Below are 25083 nucleotides of genomic sequence, written 5' to 3' on the forward strand. Positions count from 1 at the left end.
GTCCTCTGTCCTGTAGAAGATCCATAGCAAGAGCAGAATACCATCCAACCAGCCACACAGAGCACCTAAGCTAGTGGAATGGGCTTCATTCTCTTTCTCGCTGTCTCAGTCTTCGTTGCAGGTAAGTGATAATGGCAATCTCTGACATCACTTCCTCATCGATGTATGGGGAGAGTGCAGAAAACCTGGCTTGTTCTAACTAGAAAGAGGTGGAAAGTGGAATGTGGGAATAAAACGGCTGCCTTCAACTGAAGTAGCTTGGGTGGCTTGGGGCCAGACATTCTTTCTCAACCTAACCTACCTCATAGGGGTATAAGGATAAAATGGGATAATCTCATATACATTAACTTGAATTTACTACAGCAAGGTGTGTGGGTTTTTTTAATCATTTATGTATATACCTTACCTCCTTGAAAGCGGCAGTAAAACTGTAAACGTTAAAAGCCTGTTGAAAGAGAAAGGGGTTGCAAAACCAATAAAAACGATATAAAAATATAAAATCAATGAAAAGCACGCTTAAAAATAGTCAACAAAAGACAGAAGAAAAGAACTAATTCAGAAAGCATGCAATTCATACTCCCCCTCATCTGCTCATAGGGCTCTCAGAGCAGCTTCATAGCATAAGAAATACAGAACAAAAAAATAGATATCAAAAAGCAAAAATGTGCATTTAAGACGCTACCTTAAATAGCAACAAGCTAAAATATAGTGCAAAAACCAGCAGCAGTAAAACTGTAAACTTTAAAAAGCCTGTTGAAAGAGAAGGTTCCAGCTTGGAGTGAAAAACTGCCATTGAGGGAGGGAGTTTGATTAACCTCAACAAGGAGACCGTTCAGGAGCCAAGCAGTCAACATTAGCTGAGCAACATGGACCCAATGGTCCCATTCATCATAATTTGGATTCACATTTCCTGAGTGTGCTAGTTTTCTACTTGCAGGGTGTGTGTGTGTGTGTGTGTGTGTGTGTGTGTGTGTGTGTGTGTGTGTGTGTGTGTATTAGGCATGTGGAGCACTGAGAAGTTAACAAGGGAAGGATGGTGTGGATAAGTTCTTTTGCACAGTGTTTCATCATCAAGAGACAGTGTGGTGTAATGGTTAGTATAGCGGACTGGGTGTCGGGAGATTCGGGTTCTAGTCTCCACTTGGCCATGGAAGCTCACTGGGTAACTTTGGGCCAGTCACAGGCTCTCAGCCTAATTTACCTCACAGGGCTGTTGTTGTGAGGATAAAATAGAGAGGACGAGGATTATGTATGCCGCCTTGAGTTCCTTGGAGGAGAAAAGGCAGGATATAAATGTAATTAAATAAATAAATAAATAAATAAATAAATAAATAAATCATCTTGACTCCCAACTGTTAAGAACTATGCATAGTACAAAGCAGAATTTTGTTTACCTGTTGGGGTCCTTACCTGCCAAAGATATCTGGGTGCTGAAAGTTTGTGTAGGGATACTGAGCAAAGATTTCTCAATACCAGCATGAAACTACAACTTGCCTGGGGAAACCTTGGTTTCCCTTTCAAACAGGTTGAAATTCAGAGCGTTGTCTGAATACAAGGATGGATTTGAAGCCTGGAGCCAGTAACCAGAGCTCAACCTTCCCTAAAGCCTAAAATTCATCCTCACAGTCACTGGGAAGTTACCTGCTATAGTCTTTGAATAAATTGTTTAGTAAAACCTCCATTTCTGTCTGCTTCTTACTAGTCATGATGATGAGACCCTCACAGTTCTCTGCTGTCTGTCTGGTACTGTATGCTCAGCTTAATCCCAATTTAAAGTCCTTGGGTTGATCTTTAACTTAATGTATTGTCTCTTCCCATATGTACCTACCTGAAATCTGAGGCCCTTCTTCAAGTACCCACTGGCAGTATGGCAGGCAGCTACTTTTCAGTCATGAGACACTGATCATGGAATACCTCCCCCAAAAAGTCCACCTGGTGCCTACTCTAATGTCATTTTAGTGCCAAATGCCATTTTATTTCCCCAGGACTTTTATTTATTTGTTTATTGCATTTTTATACCGCCCAATAGCTGAAGCTCCCTGGGCGGTTCACAAAAAAATTAAGTTATGTTGTACCTTTAAACTAGAGGTATGGAGCTTGTGTTTCAGGGGTTGCATACACCCCCTAAGGTGTTCGCCGCGGCCCACCTAGTGCCCTGATTCCCCTGCCAATTTCCCACCAATTGGACTGATGCTACCAGCAATATCAATTGTTCTTTCCAGTGAAGATAGAGTGATCTATATGGGAATCTCTGGAGGAGGGAACATAGTCTTCCACATCAATCCTCATGCAAATTGCTCTTCCCCACTGGTGCTAGCAGCAGAGAAAGTCTCTTGCTTCAAGGCCAGCAAGTGCCCCAGTCAAGGCTCAGATAGTCCCATGAGTCACAAAGAGCTTTATCACACCAGCGTTATACTGTGCAATCATTGTGAATTGCATGCAAAGGACTCCGAAGTTTTCCATCGTATAATCTGCTTTGACTGTGAAGTACTCCCATGCATCCTGCTTTAATTGTGCTATACAAGCAAAAGACTCGCCGTATTTTGCTACTAGTTTTCGAGCGTATCATTTGTTGTTTTCCGAGCGGCCACTGGGACGCAGGAGCAGGATTTGAAGGAAAAATAAACAAATGCTTACATCTGCATAAGCTTTAAAGATAAAGACATCAAAATTGGCACAGTAATAGATATTAAGGAGAGCTTTAAGCAGACCAAATTTGAATTAAATTGGGTCATCCGTTGATTTTTTAATGATTTTTTTACATTTCCCCTCCTTAAACCCTTTTTCTGGTATGCAAAGGATCTAGCCGCCTGGTAGCAACAACAACATCAGCAACAGCTTAGCACTGTAGGGGATAATTTAAGAGAAACAGGTACGTGGGATGAAGCTCAACGAGAGAATCTGGACCAGTCCAGGGCCATACACACATTCCCAAGTATGCTTGGCAGGAGAAGGTAGGGACAAGGCCAGCCAGAGGGTGTCTGAGAGAGTTGTCCAGATGGGTCATCAAGGCTCTAGGAATCTGCAAAGGCCCCAAATAGTGAGGCAAAGCATGAGGGTTAAGGCACTGTTGTTTGTAGCAGAGAGCTTGCTTCGGCTTTGCTGATTTGTAGCTGGTTGTTAATCAGCACCGTTGGTTAATTAGGTTAGCATGTGGTTTTTAAGGGAGGCCCCGCACTGTGGTTTCCTTTTGCACTTTTGCTGCTCGTTCCTGAGCCTACACCCATTCCCAGCCTACACCCATTCCCAGCCAGCATGGTCTGGCTGAGATTCATGGGAGTTGCAGTCCAACACATCTGGAAGGCGCAAGGTTGGAGAAGGCTGATCTACATGACGCAGCTGCTATTGCGAAACCATCCAGGGCCAAACCCAAGAAACTCCACTTTAGAAAAGTCAGGCACTTACAGCTGATGGCGCCCCCTGATTGGTCACCATCGGGTGGGCTGTTCAGGGAAGGGAGAGAACCTCCAGGAGCTGCAAGAGCTTTATCACACCAGTGTTATACTGTGCAATCACTGCAAATTGCATGCAAAGGACTCTGAAGTTTTCCAGCTTACAACCTGCTTTGATTGTGAAGTACTCTGAAGTTTTCCAGTTCATAATCTGCTTTGACTGTGAAGTACTCCCATGCATCCCTCTTTAATTGTGCTATAAAGCCAAAAGACCCGACCTATTTTGCTACTACTTTTGGAGCGAATCATTTGTTGTTTTCCGAGTGGCCACTAGGGCACAGTAGCAGGATTTGAAGAAATATTAAACAAATGCTTACGTCTGGTAAGCTTTAAAGATCAAAATTGGCACAGTAATAGATATTAAGGAGAGCTTTAAGCATACCAAATTTGAATCGGATTGGGTTATCCGTTGATTTTTTATGATTTTTTTTACATTTCCCCCCTTAAACCCTTTTCCTGGTATGCAAAGGATCTTAGGAGCGCTGCCTCCTGGGTTGTGATTTAGCTAGCAGCAGCAACAACAACAACAGCTTAGCGCTGTAGGGGATAATTCGAGGGAAACAGGTACGTGGCATGAAGCTACCAATCAGGAGAGCCGGTTGGTGCTGCACGTCCCTGTAGAAACCAAATGCACAGTTACAAGATGGGGGATACTTGGCTCAGCAATACTACAAACGAGAAGGATCTTGGAATTGTTGTAGATCACAAGCTGAATATGAGCCAACAGTGCGATATGTCTGCAAGAAAAGCAAATGCTATTTTGGGCTGCATTAATAGAAGTATAGCTTCCAAATCACGTGAGGTACTGGTTCCTCTCTATTCGGCCCTGGTCAGGCCTCATCTAGAGTACTGCGTCCAGTTCTGGGCTCCACAATTCAAGAAGGATGCAGACAAGCTGGAGCGTGTTCAGAGGAGGGCAACCAGGATGATCCGGGGTCTGGAAACAAAGCCCTATAAAGAGAGACTGAAAGAACTGGGCGTGTTCAGCCTGGAGAAGAGAAGATTGAGGGGAGACATGATAGCACTCTTCAAATACCTAGAAGGTTGTCACACAGAGGAGGGCCAGGATCTCTTCTCGATCCTCCCAGAGTGCAGGACACGGAATAACGGGCTCAAGTTAAAGGAAGTGCAAAAGCAAGGAAAATCCCGTGGGGGAGTAAAAAGAAGCCAAAGGCAAAGGTAGAACCAGGCAATCTTCAAAACGAAAATTTACAAAAGTTTATTTACAATGCCAAGGTGCTGCCTACGCATTTCGAACGCAAACTGCGCTCTTCCTCAGGGCTGTTATAGAGTTCGTTAAGTTAACGAACTCTATAACAGCCCTGAGGAAGAGCGCAGTTTGCGTTCGAAACGCGTAGGCGGCACCTTGGCATTGTAAATAAACTTTTATAAATATTTCGTTTTCAAGTTAAAGGAAGCCAGATTCCAGCTGGACATCAGGAAAAACTTCCTGACTGTTAGAGCAGTACGACAATGGAATCAGTTACCTAGGGAAGTTGTGGGCTCTCCCATACTAGAGGCCTTCAAGAGGCAGCTGGACAAGCATCTGTCGGGGATGCTTTAGGGTGGATTCCTGCATTGAGCAGGGGGTTGGACTCGATGGCCTTATAGGCCTCTTCCAACTCTACTATTCTATGATTCTATGAAATAAATAAACGGGGTGGGGGGGGAGAAGAACCTCCCCGTTGCTTCCCCCCTTTTTATTTTTTAAATTATTTTTTAATCTGTAGATGTGAATAAAAACAAATCCAAACATAACAGAAAAAAGGAAAGCGGGAGGATGCAGGTAATGGAGGTTGAAAACACATGATGTCATTTCAGGCACGGTTGGGCCTGTTCTTTTCAAAAAGATCATTTAGCTTTTCTTTTAAGTTTTCAAGCTGAAAACACGTGACAGAAAATCAGGTGCTGTTTGGAGCAGAACAAATAAGCCGGCACTGAACTGTAGAGCAATAGGAGACTGTTTGGCTGGCGTCCACAGAGTACCATCTTGCCTCTAGAGTTGTTTAACATCTATATGAAACTGCCGAGAGCGGTCACTGGGGATTTGGAGCCAAGTGCCATCAGTATGTTGATGACACACAGCTCTATCTCCTGGTGACATCTTAATCAGGTGAGGCTGTGCAAGCCTGGATCAGTGCCTAATCTCAGTAATGGACTGGATGAAGGCCAATAAACTGAAAATCCTGGCAGGATGGAAGTCCTGTGGGTGAGTAGATCCCAAGCCCATAAGATAGGCTCATTGCTTGCTCTGGATTGGGTTGCACTCCCTCTGAAAGATCAAGTTCATAGTCTGGGGGTACGCCAGGATCCCTCACTGTCACTGTAGGCCCAAGTGGCCATGGGAGCTCAGAGTGCCTCTTACCAGCTTCAACTGGTTTGCCAGCTACAGACTCTCCTAGATGGGGATAGCTTGGCCACAGTGGTACAGGTGCTAGTAATCTCAAGTCTATGTGGGGCTGCCCTTAAGACTGCTCCAGAAGCTGGAGCTAGTGCAGATGCAGCAGCGCGGCTGTTGTCAGGAGCTGCCCCTTTTCAGCCTGAACTTCTTTGCTCAGGGAACTACGCTGGCTGCCTATTTGCTACCAGGCCTGGTTTAAGGTTTTGGTACTAGTGTACAAAGCCGTAAACCATTTTGGGACCAGGGCCTCGTCTACACACAGTCTTCAGGGCGCCCCGAAACTCCTAGTGTAGCTACCTGGTCAGAAGAGACGGAGGAAGAGGCGGCGGCGAAAAGTTCCCAGGGCTCGGAGGCTTCTCTGGCGAGTCCTTGCCGCCAAGCCCAACTCCCCGCCAGCCTCCTGCTGCCAGCGAAAGAGCCACCCAGGTTGGAGAGCTCGGCGGAAGAAGGCGGGCTCTTCTGCCGAGCTCTCCAACCTGGGTGGCTCTTTCGCCGGCAGCAGGAGGAGGCCGGCAGGGAGTTGGGCTCGGCAGCAAGGAAGCCGCCGAGCCCTGGGAACTTTTCGCCGCCGCCGCCTCTTCCTCTGTCTCTTCTGACCAGGTAGCTACACTAGGAGTTTTGGGGCGCCCTGAAGCACTTTTGGGGCGCCCCGAAGACTGTGTGTAGACAGTGCCCAGGATACCTGAATATCCAGCCAGCTTCCTTTCCAACCTGCCCAGTCATTGAGGTCATCAGAAGGCATGCTCCTGGCAGTTCCACATGAACCTATGGCCTGACTTGGAGTTCGCACAGAGAAGAGTCTTCAGTGTTGTGTCCCCCTTTCTATGGAACTCCCTGCCTCTGGAGGTCAAGCAGGTGCCAACATTGTGTTGCTTCTGTCACCTCCTGAAAACAGCTTTATTCCAGGAAGCCTTCCTTGTCTGACCAGCTATATGGTTTGAGGGGATGACGACTCTCTTTTTAAAAAGAAGACTTTTAAGGGACTGTTCAGATAATACGCTAAGCATATCATGGTTGAGGGTTTAGAATCAACCATGATGTCTTAGCGTGTCATGTGTAGGACATTTTCCCTAACCATGTTGGCCATATAATCATGGTTTAACCACCCTCAGTAAACATGTACTGCAAAAGGGTTAGTGACCCTAACCATGGGTTAATGCATCACGCCCCGGTAGTTAACCTCATGGTTAACCTATGCTGCCATTAAATAGGGTGACCATATGAAACCTGGTGATATTCCTTCTTCATCACAGCAGTTAAAGCTGCAGGAGCTATACTAGAGTGACCAGATTTTAAAAGAGGGCAGAGCTCCTGCAGCTTTAACTGTTGTGATGAAGAGGAAACTTCACCAGGTTCCCCATATATACAAATACCTGCTGAAATTCCCTTTTCTATGCAACTGTTAAAGATACAGGAGCCCTGTCCTCCTTTTCATAGGGTCACCCTACATTAGAGGCGTGAATAATCTTGTGTAAATGGCAGCTAACTGGCCACCATTTCCGTAAAAGACCTTTTTTCTCAGAATGATGAGCTGCCATTTTTATACATAATGGCAGCTCGCTAAGGAACTGGCTGGCTGCGGGGTACTCCCTAAGCATTCATCAAGCCAGTCCAGCAGGGAATAAAGAGGTTTTCAATCTCACGCTGCTGTTATCAGCACAGCGACCTTGAGCGCTCCGCGCTCCCGCTACACAAACACCTGCATAAAGCGAATGAATCCCCATTTATTCGTTGTCGGCCAAGGAGCCCGGAAATCTCTTCCCATGATTATCCATGTACTTATAGAAGAGTGGGCACCCCACGCCCAGAAATGCCAGGAGAAGCTACACTCAGTCAAGAAGGATGGTTAGGGTGGAGGGTGGCTAGGCAGGGTGGTTAGTGAACATGTGGCAGGCGCACTCAGTGTGGTTAGTGCTAACCGCTATGCATCATGGTTAGTTTAACCACGCTTCCCCAAGTTAGGTCTGAACGGGGCCAATATGTTTTATTCCTTTTTTTGTTTGTATTATTTTATTTCTTATTGGTCGTAAGAAATATTTAGATGTGAAGTGGTATAAAAATGCAAACAAATAAAAAAAGAATATAGTAGTACAAATGCAAATTCTAGTCACCACAATTATAATCAGAGGAGGGAGTGTTCTCAGCCCCTCAGTTATACTGTTTGTGGGGAGGAATTCAGAGTCTTCAGCTATAATTTAGGAGGGGAGTTCTTATCCATTCTTTGCAAGGCATTTTCATTTCCCCCTCTCTTATTTTCCTGTCTTTCCTTCTTTTCTCTCTTCCTCTTAATATCTGTAGAAATTCTAATTTATTCTTCACTCTTTCATATATATTTTTCTTTTCCACTAGAATTTTTTTTTGGAAGGTGCTCATGCACAAGGATGGGAAGTTTATTGTGGTTAGACATCATCTAGAGTATTGCGTCCAGTTCTGGGCTCCACAATTCAAGAAGGACGCAGACAAGCTGGAGCGTGTTCAGAGGAGGGCAACCTGGATGATCAGGGGTCTGGAAACAAAGCCCTATGAAGAGAGAATGAAAGAACTGGGCATGTTTAGCCTGGAGAAGAGAAGACTGAGGGGAGACATGATAGCACCCTTTAAGCATACTTAAAAAGTTGTCACACAGAGGAGGGCCAGGATCTCTTCTCGATCCTCCCAGAGTGCAGGACACGGAATAACGGGCTCAAGTTAAAGGAAGCCAGAATCCAGCTGGACACCAGGAAAAACTTCCTGACTGTTAGAGCAGTACGACAATGGAATCAGTTACCTAGGGAGGTTATGGGTTCTCCCATACTAGAGGCCTTCAAGAGGCAGCTGGACAACCGTCTGTCAGGGATGCTTTAGGGTGGATTCCTGCATTGAGCAGGGGGTTGGACTCGATGGCCTTGTAGGCCCCTTCCAACTCTGCTATTCTATGATTCTATGGAAAAAATGCTTAGAATAAATCCTGCTGCATAAATCCAGCTTTGCTGTGTCGCACAGTGCCCTGTGTGGCTTTTCAAACTTTGGCTTGTGCAAACTGTAGCAGATCAAGGTTTTAAGTAATGTCATTCTCGATGGACATCACACCATCACCAGACTCCATAAACCCTCTCTGTGGCCCTGTAAAACTGACTCCAGGGTGGGGTTCAGGGTAGGGTGACCCTATGAAAAGGAGGACAGGGCTCCTGTATCTTTAACAGTTGCATAGAAAAGGGAATTTCAGCAGGTGTCATCTGAATATATGGAGAACCTGGCGAAATTCCCTCTTCATCACAACAGTTAAAGGTGCAGGAGCTATACTCGACTGACCGGATTTAAAAGAGGGCAGCTTTAACTGTTGTGATGAAGAGGGAATTTCACCAGGTTCCCCATATATACAAAAGACCCCTGCTGAAATTCCTTTTTCAATACAACTGTTAAAGATACAGCAACCCTGTCCTCCTTTTCATAGGGTTACCCTAGTTCAGAACCACCAAAGGCACTGCTCGCCCAGGGCACTATTTATCCTTGGTCTGCCCTGGAGTCCGCAGGTTATAAAAATTCTTTCTCTTTTCCTTCCTTTTGCAATAATGTTGGAGAGTTGACATGAGGTCTTGCTTAATCGAGAACATTGCGCTGGGTGGTTTGAAGCATTTCAGACAAAATGTGGATTACACATTTTCTTACTAGATTTTAATACAAATTGTACATGTGCTTTCAGAGGCTGAGGAAGAATTCATCAGAATTTGGCCAGAAAAGGCTGTGGTGGAATATGGAGGCTCCGTTGTGTTAAACTGCAGCTCCAACTGTGAGGGAATTGGCTTTGAGAGCAACTTAAAACAGGTTTCCGCAGGAAATGGGACATCTTGGAAAGCCTTCAATTTCACCTATGGCAATGACTGGAATCCTGAAATATTATGCTTTGCTAAATGTACGAGTGCCATAACACCTCCGCGTACGAAGATCACAGTTTACCGTAAGTCATGTGTCAGGCTGTGTTGGAATAATAATTTGTCATGAAGGGCTGCTGACAATCAAGAGTGTCAATTGCCTTGGGGAAAACTGGAGGTTATTCACTGAAATGGGGAGGTGTCTCCCTTTCAGGGAGGTTGAATTTCAGCTGGAAAGAAAGTGGCTGACTCAGCAAGCTGAATTGAAATCCCTGAGCGAGCGTATGACACTCCCTTAGGCTGGCTGACTCCCACCACGGGTCCATCTCGCTCAGTAATCTGACTGGGAGCTGTTCTCCAGGGCATCGCACAGGAATCTTTCCCAGCACAGTTACCTGTTTGAATTCCATTCATTCCTAATTTTATTCTGCTCTCCATGTTGCTGATGTTTGATTTCATGTTGCTTTTTGCTCTTTTAATCCCTGTATTCACCTCGAGCACCAACAACATTGTAATTTAATATGTGACAATTCAAAGTTTAATGGCAACCCAAACCCAGAGTATGTAGTCATCTATTTTTAATAAGGATGTTTACATTGCCCACCCAAAAGCTCAGGGTACATAGCTATATATTACCATCCATGCAAAAGCATCCAGATATAATGAAATAAATGAAATGCCTCCATTACCCCTTTGGCTATTGCAAAAGCCATCCCCAATACAAATCACTTTCTGCAGATGATTAGAATCTAGCTTTGGTGAGGGAAAGTGGTCCACCGTTGAGGAACAAACACTGGGAAAGTCCTTCCACAAGTCCCTCTAGAGATGTCTGACCTGGCCACGGTGACACATGCCTTAGTTACATCCCGATTGGATTACTGTAACACGCTCTACGTGGGGCTGCCTTTAAAGAGTGTTCAGAAACTCCAGCTGGTTCAAAGAGCTGCAGCCAGATTGTTGACTGGGGCTGGTTACAGGGAGCATACAACTCCCCTGTTAAAACAGCTCCACTGGCTTCCAGTCTGTTTCCGGGCACAATTCAAAGTGCTGGTTATGACCTATAAAGCCCTACATGGCTCGGGTCCAGGTTATCTGAAAGAACGTATTCTCCCTTATGAGCCTGCCCGTGCTTTGAGATCTTCTGGGGAAGCCCTTCTTTCAGTCCCACCATCTTCACATGTGCACCTGGTGGGAACATGGGAGAGGGACTTCTCGGTGGCTGCTCCAGTGCTCTGGAACTCTCTTCCCAGGGAAGCTAGGCTGGCTCCCTCCTTGATGGGCTTTCGGAAGCAGGCAAAAACTTGTTTGTTCCAGCAGGCCTTTGGAGAATAATCTGGTCCTCTATCTATGTTAAGGACTTGTAAAACTGTCGTGTATTTTAAACGTTTAATGCCTTAATATTGTAATTTTTTTTTTAAATGTAGATTTCTTTTCCTAGGTTTTAAAATGTATATGTTTTAAATTTTGTAAGGCCGCCTTGAGGCCCAGTATTGGGCAAAAGGTGGGATACAAATAAATATAATAATAATAATAATAATAATAATAATAATAATAATAATAATAACAGCAGCAGCAGCAGCAGCAGCAGCAATACTGTCTTGGCACACAGATGATAAACTGGGGAAAGTTTCTCAAGCTCTGTACAGATGAGATCGTTGAGAGAACCTGCTCCCCCAATTTTCACTTTGCTTATAGTATAGGTTGAGCATGGTTTGTTGTTGAACTGTGGTTTGTTGTTGAAACATGGGTTGTCATGTTGTCTGAACCCAATCACCATAACAAGCCATGGAATGCAGTCGCACAACACAGCAACCCATAGCAAGAGACAGGCTACACGTTGTGGGTTGTTTTCTGAACCACCCACGATGCATGGTTTCTGTAGGCCCCTTCCAACTCTGCTATTCTATGATTCTATGATTCTGAATTCAATAAAAAATCGGCGTTGCTGTGGCGCAGAGCAGTAAAGCAGCAGTTACTGCAGCTGAAACTCTCTCCATGGCCTGAGTTGGATCCCAGCGGAAGCTGGTTCTCAGGCAGCCGGCTCGGGTCGACTTAGCCTTCCATCCTCCCAAGGTCGGTAAAATGAGGACCCAGCTAGCTGGGGGAAAGAGAATAACGGCCGGGGAAGGCAACGGCAAACCACCCCGCTATAAGGCCTGCCAAGAAAACGTCAGCGAAAGCTGGCGTCCCTCTAAGAGTCAGTAATGACTCAGTGCTTGCACGAGAGGTTCCTTTCCTTTCCTTTCCTTTCCTTCCCCCTCAGCGCTTCAGCCAGCTCTGCCAGGCATCCCAGGGGATATGATGGCAGAATCCACCTTGTCTGCCTCCAAGTTACCTGTCCCTACTCCGATCATTATCACAGACAAAAGCCTTTTTTTTAAAAAAAAAATGCACAAAAAAAGGGCTAGTGGTTTTTGTGTGTGTGAAACTCCTTTTCTCTTAGCTGTGACTACGGCCATAGCTAGATGTGGCGAAATCTCAGGGTGATCCCCGGGATTGTCCCTGTGCGTCCACATGACACACAGGGGATCCCGGGATCAGGGAGGGATGATCCCTCCCTTGCCCTGGGATCTCGCCCTCCCCTTTAGGCCCGGTTTTTCTGCAGTCTTGGGCTGAGCCCGAGACTGCAGAGCGTGTGGGTGGGCGCTGCAGTTTGTCCCAGTTCCTCGAGGTTACTCGCGAGGAGCTAGGACCCATGCATGGGGTGCAGAACTCCTCAGGAGATCTGCACCCATCGGGGGTGGGGTGGGGTGAGCAAGAAAAGTAATTATTTTTTTAAAAAAATCACTTACCTTTTGCATACGAGCGTTCGTGCGCTGCTGTCCCTTTAACAAAAAAAATGGCGGGCACGCCGCATGTGAAGAGAGGGAGAGATCTCATGATAAAAAAATTGCAAGATCTTCACCCCTCCGTCCCGCTAGAGCACTAAGTCTAGCTAAGGCCTATGTTTAACAGGTCCTTTGACAGCTGTCAAAACATAGTTGTGGTTAAAAGAAAAGGGGACTAAAAAGGGGTGGTGTGCAATTTTATATGAAAAGGGGGTACTGCCAACTTGGGGTAGGGTGGACTAAAAGGGGGCACCGCAATGGTCAGGGCAATACTTCAAATCCCAGGGATCACCTGGGTAAATTGGTGACCTTGAGCACTTTCAGAGGTGGGGGAAAGTGCTCAAGGTCACCCACTTACACAAGCGATCCCTAGGATCTAAAGTGTTGCGCCAACCCTTGAGATCTCCTCCTTCTAGTGCACCACTCCCTGAATCGGCAGTGCCCCTTTTTCATAGAGAAGTGCATGCCACCCTCTTTTTTTGCTTCCAAATGCAGTAACTGCTTCTAGTTTGACAGCTGTCAAACTAGAAGCAGCTCGTGCATTTTGGAGTGAAAAAAGGGGGTGGCATGTCTGGCACCCTGCTCAGGAGGTGAGATCTACATCCATTTCCCCACCAATCAACTGTGCAAGGCTGTGAAAAAGGCCCATACATGCAGTGCAGCCTTGACTGTTACCTTGAATATTTGGCAACAGCAACATGCAAGGCAACCAAGGCAAGCCTCTGTATTTTGAATAGCTGCTACTAATCAATTTCTGAAAATATATATATTAAAAAAGGGAGTCATTTCCACGCATTGCTCGGGGCCGGGAAAACGTGAACAAATATTTCCCAACTCCGTTTTTGCACCCCCAAAAATAAAAATGAAGGGCTCCAACTGTGATCAGGATCGTAATAGGAGCGGGGACAGGTTGTTGGTGGCAGACAAGATGGGTCCTGCTGCCAAGTCCCCAGCTGATGGACTGAGGGAAAAGGAGGGGTTAAAACAACCTACACCAGCCCCGATCATCTGTCAGCTGACCAACCACACACTGGCCTGGTTCAGACAACACGCTAAACCATGCTGCTTAGCCACAAAATGGTTAATGGAACGCATTAAGGTTAATTGTGGGTTGTTTGCAAAATATAGAGCCTCATGTGGCGCAGAGCGGTAAAGCAGCAGTTTCTGCAGCTGAAACTCTCCCCATGGCCTGAGTTCGATCCCAGCGGAAGCTGGTTTCAGGCAGCCGGCTCAGGTCGACTCAGCCTTCCATCCTCTCGAGGTCGGTAAAATGAGGACCCAGTTAGCTGGGGGAAAGGTAATAACGGCCGGGGAAGGCAACGGCAAACCACCCCGCTATAAGGCCTGCCAAGAAAATGTCAGCGAAAGCTGGCGTCCCTCCAAGAGTCAGTAATGACTCAGTGCTTGCACGAGAGGTTCCTTTCCCTCCTTGCAAAATATACCAACAGGGCGTAGCTTGTCAGCCGCAATTGGTTGGATTGTTGTGCAAATGCACCCATTGTTTTTTAACCACAACCTATGGTTTGTTGTTGGGTTGTGAACAGTGGTTTGGTCATGGTTAACAAACTACGGTTTGTTATTGTGGCTGGGTTCAGACAACATGACAATCCATGTTTCAACAACAACCCATGGTTCAGTGACAATCCACGCTAAACCCATACTCAACACTTGAGTGTAGGTATCATGTTGTGCGAATCCAGCCATTTTCTTCTTTGTACTAAAAAACAACATAAAAGAATTTCTGTACCAAACTAATTTAGATTCTTGTCCTGGAAAAGATCAGTTCTGTGAACTGTATAAATTATTCAAATTGGGCACATTTCCTTTGAGGTTGGATAATTTACTTGGCCATATTTTGCATAATTCAATCAAATTTTATAGAATGCAGGTACTGACCTTTATTGATCTCCATCTCAGGTTTGGGCCCTGTTCATAATGAACTTTGCGTCCGTCAGCCCTCTCTGTCGGCCCTAAGGAAGATTAACTTCGTAATCTGCTAGTGTGGGAGGTTGTGGGCTCTCCCACACTAGAGGCCTTCAAGAGGCAGCTGGACAAGCATCTGTCGGGGATGCTTTAGGGTGGATTCCTACATTGAGCAGGGGGTTGGACTCGATGGCCTTGTAGGCCCCTTCCCGCTCTGCTATTCTATGATTCTATGAAGAAAGGAGGGAAATTGTCGGTGGGATGAGGAATGGTCTGACAATAGTGAAAAATCCTCAAAGGCCTCATCCTTAAGTCCTGGACAAGTGATTCACTGTCCCTTAGATGCACAGGAAATAATACTTATTACTTTCACTTACTTCCATAGCTGCTATAGAAGGAAAGACCGGAAGTTCATTCTTTTACACATTCACCTCTCTTAGTTATATTAATCAATATTAATCGTGTTTTATTCTGTTCCAGGAGCTCCAAAGCATGTCGTGCTGGAGGTACCAAAGATGGAGGTAGGCAGAGAATATACCTTGACCTGCCGGGTTTCCAATGTCGCCCCCATCCGGAACCTCACTGTGACCTTGTTCAAAGGGCGGGAAAAACTTCTAGTGAAGACGTTTGAGAATCACACTGATGCTAAAGCTAATAACGTAACAGTGACCCACAACATGACTGCTCAGCGGGCTGACCACGGGGAGGAAGTCACCTGCCACACAGCTCTGGATCTGAGACCTAAAGGGCCATTCCTTGAAAAAGCATTCGGCAATGAATCACTAATGACTGCTGGTGAGCAAAGCTCTATTGGTCCAGTTTTCCTTACAGGAATGTTGCAACAAGACAAAAAGCATCCAGTCATTGAATTTCTGCTAATGGGCATATATCTAATCACACATTTTGATGGTGCAAACTTTCTAGAACCGTAGAGATGATGGAAACCCACTCACCCCACTCATTATTCGGGTTCTCTTGTGTATCTCCAAGGAGTTTCTTTTGGGCTTCTGTTTCCTATCCATCATTTTATTATTGAAATAGATTTTGGGGGAGGGCAATATTGAAAGAAATTACAGTTAATTATATGCTCATATACACATTGTTTTCAGATTTTTGCTTATAATTTATTCCCATTGCTCTAACCACAGAAGCATTCTATGGCGACTGGATATATTTACTTCTAATTGGGTCGTTCTTTGTAGAGATTTCTATCTCTTTAGGTTTGCTTTTCAAAAGGGTTTTTTTTATTACTTCTACAGTTCTCAGAGATCCTCCACCCAACTTGATACTTCCTTGTTGTTTCTTAGTGGCATCATTTGGACTCCATTTCTGTTGGAGTGGGCACTGAACACCTGAGTTTGCTACTTACAGGAGATATTATTTCAACTGTGGTTGCTATTTTAATAACTTCCATGGCTTCTTCGTGTTGTCTTGACAGTTTTCCCAATGGATCCCAGTCTCAAAACCCTACCTTCCATTGAGACCCATACCAAGATGACTGTGACATGTGATGCGTCTGGAGTTTTTCCAGCTGAAGAGGCCCAGTTTGTAGTCTGGTTTGCAGGGGAGAGAAGGAACTTCAGCAGGAGTGTGTCTGGGGACACAGTGAGTGCCCGGGCTCTGGTGTCTGCTTCATCAGCAGGAGAACATAAGTTGATCTGCACAGTCTCTCTGGGACCAGTAACCAGAACTGTAGAGAAGACAGTGGATGTGTACAGTGAGTATCATATGAGTAATAAGCCGGTCTGAATTCCTGACATAAAATTCCCCTCCTTCCATCCAATCAAAATGAAAAAAGCTAATTGAAATTGCCTTATTTTGGAAAGCAAAAGCCACAATAGTGGTTTGGATTCAGATGAAGTTAGTTGGACATAATTCCATTTGACACCAGTGGAACTTAAGTGATGAATACCTTTTCCCAGTCCCACTGATATTTTGAATGGGACCTATGTTCAGGTAACGTAGATTGGTCTCAGCCAAGTCCACTGGGAGAGATCATGTGGGGAGATATGGAATGTGAAGTATTGATGCCAGCCAGGCATACGCCGAGCAGGGCTTTTCACTGACATTCCCAACTTGAAGTGCCTACCTCAGATCTCTCCCCACCCCACCCTGAAAAAAGACAAGTATAATCTCTCTCACAAATTACAAAAAGTTCCCAAGCTAGTTGCTTAGAGGCTATTCTTATTCACCACAGAAAAGTGGCTATTTACAAGTCACTGGGAATGTAACTGGAAATGTGGTGTCTTTTTGGTCATTTTAGAGGTGTTTGAAGTAACCATTTCTCCACGGACCTCTATGGTGAGACAGGGCGGTTCTGTCTGGTTAAACTGCAGCTCCACCTGCTCCACCTTAGCCCAGCGTTCCCTGGTCACAAATCTTCAAAAGGGGAGAGTACTTTGTGGGCCAGGAGGGGTGTCCGCTCAACTCCTGAATATGGCCGTAGCTAGACCTACAGGATAATCCAGGATGGAGGAGGGGTGATCTCACGTTGTGAATAACGCGAGATCCCGCCCTCATTTACACGTCAGGCGAGGCGACCTCAACAAGAGAGCCGTTGTGCCCACCATTTTTTTAACTTTTAAATGGCCGGCTGCACACGAGTTCAGCCCGGGACTGCGGAAAAAGCGGGGCCAAAGTGTAGGGCTATATCCCGGGGCCAGGGAAGGTTGATCCCTGCCTGAGCCCGTGATCCCCTGTGCGTCATCCGGATGCACAGGGACAATCCCGGGTATCACCCTGGGATATAGCCTGGTCTAGCAAAGGCCTATCACAAACTGGATATCCTTCCCTGAGTGCCATTTTGGATGTGAAAACACTACTGCAATCTTCCACGAGTATTTTGTCTGCTGTTTCGAGCAGATCTCTTGCATGAACATTCATTTTGCACTTACCAGCTGGCTTAGTAAATGTCCAAACAGTTTTTCAGGTCTATGCAAACAAGAGATCACATGGTAAAACTATTCCCGGATTGTACCATTTCTGAGTGCATGAGATGACTAATGTTGAGCACCTCATTGTTGGTGTTTTTTAAATGAAGACACTGTGCACAAGACTCCTACTACTAGGTTCTTTCTTCCTGATATCTCAGCCCATTCCAGGCAGATGTAGGTCAGGGATGGAACCTCCCTAAAAAGCAATTTCTGACGAGAAATTGAAGAGTAGAACAGGCCATCTCTGACTCCAGTCTAAAGCCACACACAACTATCTAATAAAGAAGCAGGTCTTAATGAGTGACCATATCAAGTAGGGATGTTGAAGAAATGGAGTGCAAGGCCAGGGCTAGCATGTAGCATTCTTGGGCAAATGTCAGAGCCCGGGGGCCCTTGTTGGACCTGATGCTGCTACCACTGGGCTGCTGCCACCATGGGTCATCTTGGTGGTGGGAGAATGGGGGCTGACTGGGCCTGGCAATGGTGCTGAACCTCCAAGCCCATGTGACATGCCTGAAGTCAGCCGAGATACCCACTGCCCTGATGTGGAGGATGCATCCAACCCCAACAGGTCCAACTGGATCAGTAAAGGCACTACCAGGGACCATTCAATCCATCCAGATCCTGGCAGAGCAGGCGAGAGAAGGCTCCATCTTCCTCTGGAATGGAAGACCAGCAGTCACTCCAATTATCTTGATGTGCATGCTTGATGTGTCATTTCAGACGCTCCGGTGCAGTTGACAGTGGAGCTCCTAAAGTCTTCACCAGGCCAGAGCTGGGCCTACAACCTGAGCTGCCATGTTATAAGGATGGTCTCTCACAGCAACGTCACCGTGACCTTGTTTAAAGGGCCAGAGAGGCAGCATTCGCAGACATTTTGGAACCCTACCACACCTGAGCGTGCAAACTTCACAATCACTCACCCCATGACCCTTCAACCGCAGGACCATGGGCGGGAGGCTAATTGTCACATGACCTTGGATTCCAGCCCTTATGGAGAGCCATTAACTTCTACAATAAAGCTCAAGACTGCTGGTGAGTTATGCAGGCACAACACATGCTTTGAGCAAGTTCCTTAATCCAGTTCTTTATTGGAATTAATAGTCCATCTCATCCTGTCATTTTAGCAGGGCCTGCAACGTTTAAAAAGTGTCTCCACTTTGGATTGTATCCTACCAATGTTAGCAAATGCCAGGGAAATGACTGCCCCTGCCCCCGCTTCACTATTTCTTACTCCCCACAAGAAACCCATATTTGCCATATTTAGTTTAGGGCACAATCCTGTGCATGTTTAGACAGAAAAAGAAAGTCTTACAACTCCCGGCATGTTCCAGTTCCTGACTGGAGAATGCTAGAAGTTCTAGGACTTTTTCCTGTCTAAACATGCACAGGATTCCACCCTTAAACACATAAAGACTTAGGGAGAAAACAGATTCTTTCCTAACCAATAGCCTCCCACTAGTACGGTGACCCTATGAAAAGGAAGACAGGGCAGAAAAGGGAATTTCAGCAGGTGTCATTTGTATATATGGGGAACCTGGAAAGGATCTACACTAGTCAAGTTAGAACGTGTCTTACCGTTTTTAAGCGTGCGTTTGGTAGTATTTCGCCGCATGACGTTCAGTTTGTGACGTTTTTATTGTTGTCTGTTCGCCGGTTTTTATTTTGAACTTCTCTGAAATGAGTCGTTCTATTTGGTATGATGTGGCCGATTGTATTAAATGGGTTTCCTGTATTTCTTAATGTTGCAACCCAATTAAATCAAATAAAAGGCATCTGGATGCAGTTTCAAAAAGAAAGTTTATTTTCCACCTCAGGTACCAAAAATCTCTTTGTACAAGGTCCCCTTCCCTTGCCAATGTAAAGGAAAAAAGCCTGGATCAGAAGTATACATTTCATTTTATACAGAGGGAAACATTGTACACAAATAATTGGTTGCTAGCTCAAATCGTCACAGCTGATCCTCCTCCCTGTTTTCTTGACATGCCCAGATGGGGAGAGACCCTGTTGACCTTGCAAAACTCCATTATCATGTGATTCCCTTAGTAGTGAATCCTGGGACATTCCTGTCACGTATTCCATTGTCTTTAACTAATCCCTGTCCACTGCTCCCTCCCTGGTCCCCCCCCCCTTCGCAATGTCTCCTGGGACATTCCTGTCCCACCTTCCTTCCATCCAATCAGTATTCACTGTCCCTTCCCAAATTCCCACCGGAGTGTGTGGAAAGGAAGGTGAAGAAGAAGCCCCCGCCCTCAAGATGGCACCTGACATTCCTCTCGATGGGCGAGATTCCCACCTCTTATTTCTCTCCCTGGTTTTCCACTGAGCTGTGGGGAAAGGAAATAAGAGGTGTGTGTGTGTATGTCAGCTGCGTAAGCAAGCGCCTGGCGATTAACCAGCGACTAGGGCTCGTCCTTTACACCTAAGTAAGTGACCTTACCCAAATAGGTAAAAGGGACTTTTCTCTCCTACCTGGGAGTAGAGGGTCTATTCTACTCGTCTAAATCACTTAGAAATCACCCAAGGATGGTATTTTGGGAAAGGGAAATGAGGGATCTTGGAAGAAGGAGGGGAGAGAAGAGATGAGCGAAGGAAGTAGTGGGAAATCAGTTATTTTTCCATAACATTAATTATCCAATCACATTCTGGGGGGGCATGTTTATGTAATTTCCGCGCCCAAAGTTGGAGCCGTTTTTTTCTTTCAAGACTCTTTTTTGCAGTCACTTTTAGTTTCACTTTTGGGAGGCTGCTTGCTGGATCGTATGTAAGTGGAGGATTCTCAGAGAGAAGAGGAAGTGGGAGGGGAAATTGGCAGATGGGGGAAAAAGAACAAACGGATTTCTTTTCTTAGTGTGGCCAAAAGGAATGCATTCATACGGAAAGAGAAAAGAAAGTAAACATTTTAAAATCTGCTACGTTTTAAATCGTTCAAAAACAAAACGTTCAATGACTGTAAAAACAACGTTTCATATACTAGTATAGATCCCGTCCTGGTAAAATTCCCTCTTCATCACAACAGTTAAAGCTGCAGGAGCTATACTAGAGTGACCAGATTTAAAAGAGGGCAGGGCACCTGCAGCTTTAATTGTTGTGATGAAGAGGAAATTTCACCAGGTTCCCCATATATACAAATGACACCTGCAGAAATTCTCTTTTCAATATTTATTTATTTATTGGATTTCTATACTGCCCAATAGCCGAAGCTCTCTGGGTGGTTCACAAAATACAACTGTTAAAGATACAGGAGCCCTGTCCTCCTTTTCATACGGTCACCCTACCCACTGGCCTCCTACCCACTCCTTTCTCTTTTACAGTACAATCAAACGCACATTTACTTGGAAGTACGTCTCATTGAATACAATGGGATTTACTTCTAGGTAAGTGCCTATAGGATTGCAACCTTGCTCTCTTATCCAGCTGAAATAATACAGCCCGAACTCTCTAGTGGTGAAATGAGTGGGCAAGGTTCAAGTGCAGAAACCCAGCTAAGAGTTTAGCAGTAAGCATATAAAGCCAGACCAATAGTCTGCCATGCTCAGCAACATCTAGTGTGTTTCGCAATATCTCCCCAAGGTCTCCAATAGAGGTTAATTCCCAGCAGCTGCTACCTGAGATCCTTTTATCTGGAGATGCCAGCGATTAAACTTGGGACCTTCTGCTTGTGAGGCATGTGTTCTACTATTGAACTGCACATACATTACAAGATAAAGTAATCTTGTGGCACCTTAAAAACTAACCAGTTTACCCTGGCATAAACTTTTATGGGTGACCATATGCGCCTCTGCTTTGTGCTTGGTATCTTGGCCATGTTACTTATCTCTGAATTGCATCAGTTTGTCTTCTGCAAAATGGGTGTGGAGCAGAGAACTGTGGGTTCAAAGGAGTGTTTTTGTATTTTAGAGCTCAGACATAGAATCATAGAATAGCAGAGTTGGAAGGGGCCTACAAGGCCATCGAGTCCAACCCCCTGCTCAATGCAGGAATCCACCCTAAAGCATCCCTGACAGATGCTTGTCCAGCTGCCTCTTGAAGGCCTCTAGTGTGGGAGAGCCCACAACCTCCCTAGGTAACCGATTCCATTGTCGTACTGCTCTAACAGTCAGGAAGTTTTTCCTGATGTCCAGCTGGAATCTGGCTTCCTTTAACTTGAGCCCGTTATTCCGTGTCCTGCACTCTGGGAGGATCGAGAAGAGATCCTGGCCCTCCTCTGTGTGACAACCTTCTAAGTATTTGAAGAGTGCTATCATGTCTCCCCTCAATCTTCTCTTTTCCAGGCTAAACATGCCTAGTTCTTTCAGTCTCTCTTCATAGGGCTTTGTTTCCAGACCCCTGATCATCCTGGTTGCCCTCCTCTGAACACGCTCCAGCTTATCTGCATCCTTCTTGAATTGTGGAGCCCAGAACTGGACGCAATACTCTAGATGAGGCCTAACCAGGGCCGAACAGAGAGGAACCAGTACCTCACGTGATTTGGAAGCTATACTTCTATTAATGCAGCCCAAAATAGCATTTACCTTTCTTGCAGCCATATCGCACTGTTGGCTCATATTCAGCTTGCGATCTACAACAATTCCAAGATCCTTCTCGTTTGTAGTATTCCTGAGCCAAGTATCCCCCATCTTGTAACTGTGCCTTTGGTTTCTATTTCCTAAATGTAGAACTTGGCATTTATCCCTATTAAATTTCATTCTGTTGAAATGAAATATTAAAATGATAATATTAAATTTCATTCATCACTTCTGCCTTGTACTTAAGTTCTTGGGCATGTGATTTTTCTTGCAGCCTTACCAATTTGCCTTCTGGGAAATGGGTATTTTGTGGATGGCCATGCTCACTATGGCAGCCATTTTGTGAGAGTGACCATGACAAATTTCAAATGTCCCCTCCAGTACAAAAAGATTGGGAACCCTTTTCACTTCATGTTTAGAGACAATGTTGTGTCATGGAAACAAAATGACCCTGAATTGTGTCTGCTTTAATATTGACTGCTGGTTCGGAAGTATAGCCCAGCTTAGTGAATGCATCCCAACTTATTTATTTATTTATTTGTTACATTTATATACTGCCCCATAGCCGAAGCTCTCTGGGCGGATTACAAAAGTTAAAAACAGTAAATGTTAAAAATATAAAAAATTTAAAACCATCAAAAACAAAAACAACAGTATAAAAACAACAGTATCCATTTAAACAGTTCTGGGGTCCGTTAAAACACAAACTTAATGTTTTTAAATGCTATTAAATGCCTGGGAGAAGAGAAAAGTCTTGACCTGGCGCCTGAAAGATAACAGTGCTGGTGCCAGGCGAGCCTCATCAGGGAGATAGTTTTGCAGTTGGGGGGCCATCACCAAAAAGGCCCTCTCCCTTGTTGCCATCCTCCAAGCGTCCCTCGGAGTAGGCACTCGAAGTAGGACCTTAGATGTTGAGCACAGTGTATGGGTAGGTTCATGCCGGGAGAGGCATTCCATCAGGTATTGTGGTCCCAAGCCATGTAGGGCTTTATAGGTTAAAACCAGCACCTTGAATTGGGCTCGGAAACATATAGGCAGCCAATGCAAGCGGGCCAGAATCAGTGTTATATGTTCAAACCTCCTTGTTCCAGTTATCAATCTGGCCGCCGCATTTTGCACAAGCTGGAGCTTCTGAACCATCTTCAAAGGCTGCCCCATGTAGAGGGCATTGCAGTAATCTAATTTGGAGGTTACTAGAGTATCAACAACTGAAGCTAGGTTATCCCTGTCCAGCTAGGAGCATAGCTGGGCCACCAACCGGAGTTGGTAGAAAGCACTCCGTGCCACCGAGGCCACCTGAACCTCAAGTGACAGAGATGGTCCTAGGAGAACCCCCAAGCTACGAACCTGCTCCTTCAGGGGGAGTGCAACCCCATCCAGAACAGGTTGAACACCCCCCTATCTGGTCAGAAGAACCCCCCACCAGCAGCATCTCAGTCTTGTCTGGATTGAGTTTCAGTTTATTACGCCTCATCCAGTCCATTGTTGCAGCCTCACCTGATGAAGATGAAAAGGAGAAGTAGAGCTGCGTGTCATCAGCGTACTGATGACAACGCACTCCAAAACTCCGGATGACCACACCCAACGGTTTCATGTACATGTTAAACAACATGGGGGACAAGACTGAGCCCTGCGGAACCCCATACTGGAGAATCCATGGGGCCAAGCAATGTTCCCCGAACACCACCTTCTGGAGCTGCCCCGCCAACTTGCTCGTCAATGTTCTAGAAATCCCTGCCTAGTTGGACGAGATGATGAATGCTCTTTCTGTTTTTCTTCGTCTTGGGTCGAGATATTTTGTCAGTTACCTTTATGTGATTTGGAAGGACATTTACCCTCTTCTTTTCTTTTTTTTCAATTTCAGAAACCTCTAAGGCAATCATTGTGGCTGCTGTGTCTATAGCTGCGCTAGCTGCTACACTGATGGGCATTCTTATCTGTCATCAGATCTGTGTGCGTGGATCCGCTAGCAAAACAAGACTAAGAATGGCAAAACAAATATGAAGCTAAATGAGCCGAAAAAGAAAAAAAAGCTTGTTGTAACAATTCAGCAGAACTCCTATTTTATCAACATCTCATATGCAAGCAATGATTTATTAGTCATGAAGCAACTGTGAATGGCTTTGTAAATGAGAAAAATACCACTAGTATAAAGTAATAATAATGAAAATTGGAATCACAGTCAGGCTTTGTCCTGAGCCTGATGCCCACGGAAGATGGGGTCAGGAGAGCTATTATTTCCTTTTGGCCTCAGGTGTCCTCTACCACATTTTTCTTCCCCACTGTTTTCTTTCTTCTGCCGGAGGTTATTCAGATCCCAGAGCCACAGTAGCCGGTGGGTGTCATAAATCTTCTTGAAGTTATATTTTGTAAAGATTGCCACCCATTCATCATTTTTAAGGGTTGTTTATTTTTGGGGAGTTTGACTACAGTAAGTAGAAAACATACAATAGAAAGGTGTTGTTCATATTTTTCATAAGAATCAGGATCACAATAGACAACAATACGTTTTATAGGATTGACCAATCACGGACGATATTCTCCCTCTAGAACAACCTCCCCTCTCTGATACGTCAGGCATCAATGATCATGTGCAATCAACAATGATTAAAAACTTACTTATTTACCCTGGGTTTTCCCAACCATTAACTTGTATAAATGTTACTGTGCTTTTATAATATATATTTTTTCTAATTTGCTATAAATCATTTTGGGATTTTCATAATGATAAACAATATATAAATATTCTTAAATAAATAAATGCATCCTTTGATAATCTGACAGCACAATCCATATGCATGTCTACTCAGAAGTAATCCCCCTTGGTTCAAGAGAACTTACTTCCAGGTAAGTGTGCATAGAATTAGAGCCTGAATCATGTTGATACCAAATTGGGAGATGTGAGCACAAATTTGTACAAAAAAGGGTGATGAAGTGATGTTGTGATGAAGAGGGAATTTCACCAGGTTCTCCATATATACAAATGACACCTGCAGAAATTCCCTTTTCAATACAACTGTTAAAGATACAGGAGCCCTGTCCTCCTTTTCATATGGTCACCCTAGCTTAGACTATCCATAACTGGCCAAGTTAAAAGGGGGCAACCCCACATATTAGCCAGGAGGCCAGGCTAGGATATTGCTGCCACCACCAGAACCTTCTTTATACACAGGTGTTCTACAAATAA

At 45.0% G+C, this 25083-nt stretch overlaps 1 protein-coding gene across 1 annotated transcript; it reads left to right on the forward strand.

Annotated features, from left to right (window-relative positions):
* The first annotated feature begins 32 nt into the window (after nt 1-32).
* LOC134394128 (intercellular adhesion molecule 1-like) lies at nt 33-24677 on the forward strand. The gene is made up of 6 exons (XM_063119305.1): nt 33-121; nt 9536-9790; nt 14936-15250; nt 15894-16172; nt 18112-18423; nt 23761-24677. The coding sequence occupies exons 1-6, from the start codon at nt 79-81 to the stop codon at nt 23898-23900; spliced, it is 1344 nt and encodes a 447-aa protein (XP_062975375.1). The 5' UTR covers nt 33-78; the 3' UTR covers nt 23901-24677.
* The last annotated feature ends 406 nt before the right edge of the window (nt 24678-25083 follow it).

This window comes from Elgaria multicarinata, chromosome 3 (genome assembly GCF_023053635.1).
Source record: "Elgaria multicarinata webbii isolate HBS135686 ecotype San Diego chromosome 3, rElgMul1.1.pri, whole genome shotgun sequence".
NCBI lineage: Eukaryota > Metazoa > Chordata > Lepidosauria > Squamata > Anguidae > Elgaria > Elgaria multicarinata.

Bases quoted from the DNA above. Each gene is read 5' to 3' on its own strand.
- LOC134394128 (XM_063119305.1), top strand. From the start codon at position 79: ATGGGCTTCATTCTCTTTCTCGCTGTCTCAGTCTTCGTTGCAG. The intron at 15,251-15,893 runs GTGAGCAAAGCT...TTGTCTTGACAG, and splicing joins TGAATCACTAATGACTGCTG to TTTTCCCAATGGATCCCAGT. The intron at 18,424-23,760 runs GTGAGTTATGCA...TTTCAATTTCAG, and splicing joins AATAAAGCTCAAGACTGCTG to AAACCTCTAAGGCAATCATT.